The following is a 1,669-nucleotide window of genomic DNA, read 5'->3' on the forward strand; positions in this document are numbered from 1 at the left end:
AAGCAATGAAGAAATTTTATACTGAAATAAAAGAATATATGTAATGCCCAGGTTTCTTTTTAACAATTATGACAGTGCATTTAACATGACGAATAATGATCGATGGGATTTGTTTATCAAACACAATTTCAAAGAATGTTTTACACTAAAGTAAAAAAAAAATATTGAACGTTTAAATTTCTTTAGCAATCATGACAATACATTTGGCATGGTGATAATGATCAATAGTATTTATTTATCAAATAAAACCCCAAGGAAAATTTAGGCTAAAACAAATTAATATATTCAGTGCTTAGGTTTTTTTACAATCATAACAGTGCACTTGGCATGATGAGCGCAGTAATCGCTTACACTTCCCAAAACAGCCCTGCACAAAATTCAAACCATTTTAACACAAATTCGTCATTTAAAGTTCCTATTGTATACTGAATAAGATATACACAGTTACTTAAACATTTGAAGTTTGAAAGTTAAATATTTCGTCTTTATTTACTTTTATTAAATAATTATTTAATTAATAGTAATTATAGTACTTTTCAAAATAATTTCCATTACAGTTCAGGAACGAAAAGGGAAGATAGAGATTCATTGGAATTAGTACCGTTTGATAGCTCCATATCCATGGCTACCCACCACTAACATCTCTGCCGTGTGCTTCTCCACCGCATCGCACAGCACGTTCCTCGCATCGCCCTCAACCATCTCTATTTCTACATCATCCACCTGCAAATTACAGAAATAATACAGAATTACAGGCCAAAAAACACTTTTTAGTCGGGATCGGAAAATATCACAAGAATCTACACGCAAATAAGAAGAAAACGAACCGATCGGCTATGGCAGAGAGCCTTTGCTTGCTCCAAAGACCTGTTGCCGATTCTCTTCAGATCCAGTTCCACCATTGGCAGAACCTCCGCTGCCCCTGCAACGTCCAGGGATCGAATCTCACGAAAAACAGAAAAAGAAGAGAAAAGAAAGAAAATATTTGCACAGGGGTGTTAAATTACCGGGGCCTGCCATGCGAAGGACGGATATTGCAGTAGGGCGGGCGTGGACGAGGAAAAGCTTGAAGGGCGGACGATCGGCATGAATGAAGGGGACGACCAGATGATCGAGAGTCCATTCCAGGGCGTATACGCTCTGCTCGCTATCGTCTACTCCCACCACTATTCTCTTCTGCTCGGGTTCTTCCATGCTTTTCTCCATTATTCACAATTCCAAACCAGTTATGGAACGCAATTTAAAGAACAGGAACCCCAGAATTTTGAAAGAAGTGTACAGAAAATTCTAGTGCTTTGAGTCAGTTATGTGATGTGATGTCTATGACACGTGGCGCATTAGTTGTGGTGGATTTTATTCTTCAATGTTAATCTGTTAAGAGCGAGTAGAAAAGGTGTGAGTGGAGGTACGGTTACCTTAATATTGTGGGCTTTTGTAGATTCTTCTCCATCTCAATTGTAAATGTATTGAGTTGACTTCTTTATTAAAATTATTTTTTGTCATAGTAGTTTAGTTGGTAAGGATGTTGATAAATTATTCTATTTATTAATGTTTAGATATTTTACAGCTATGATTGGGTTAAGTTCAATCTATAGACGACTTTGATGTATTAGAATTTCATACTTATAAGAATTTAATCAAAAGAAAAGGACAACATTCTTTAAATATA

At 35.9% G+C, this 1,669-nt stretch overlaps 1 protein-coding gene across 1 annotated transcript; it reads right to left on the reverse strand.

The window, feature by feature from the left end:
• Positions 1–209: 209 nt before the first annotated feature.
• Positions 210–1,268, reverse strand: LOC131042576 (universal stress protein PHOS32). Its single transcript, XM_057975891.2, has 4 exons — positions 1,008–1,268; positions 828–922; positions 602–723; positions 210–367 (listed from the first exon to the last, which is right to left on the reverse strand). The coding sequence occupies exons 1-4, from the start codon at positions 1,204–1,206 to the stop codon at positions 286–288; spliced, it is 498 nt and encodes a 165-aa protein (XP_057831874.2). The 5' UTR covers positions 1,207–1,268; the 3' UTR covers positions 210–285.
• Between the last annotated feature and the right edge of the window lie 401 nt (positions 1,269–1,669).

This window comes from Cryptomeria japonica, chromosome 9, assembly GCF_030272615.1.
Source record: "Cryptomeria japonica chromosome 9, Sugi_1.0, whole genome shotgun sequence".
Taxonomy (NCBI): Eukaryota; Viridiplantae; Streptophyta; class Pinopsida; order Cupressales; family Cupressaceae; genus Cryptomeria; species Cryptomeria japonica.

Bases quoted from the DNA above. Each gene is read 5' to 3' on its own strand.
- LOC131042576 (XM_057975891.2), bottom strand. From the start codon at position 1,206: ATGGAGAAAAGCATGGAAGAACCCGAGCAGAAGAGAATAGTGGTGGGA. The intron at 724-827 runs GTTCGTTTTCTT...TGTAATTTGCAG, and splicing joins CTCTCTGCCATAGCCGATCG to GTGGATGATGTAGAAATAGA. The intron at 368-601 runs GTACTAATTCCA...AATTTTGTGCAG, and splicing joins GGATATGGAGCTATCAAACG to GGCTGTTTTGGGAAGTGTAA.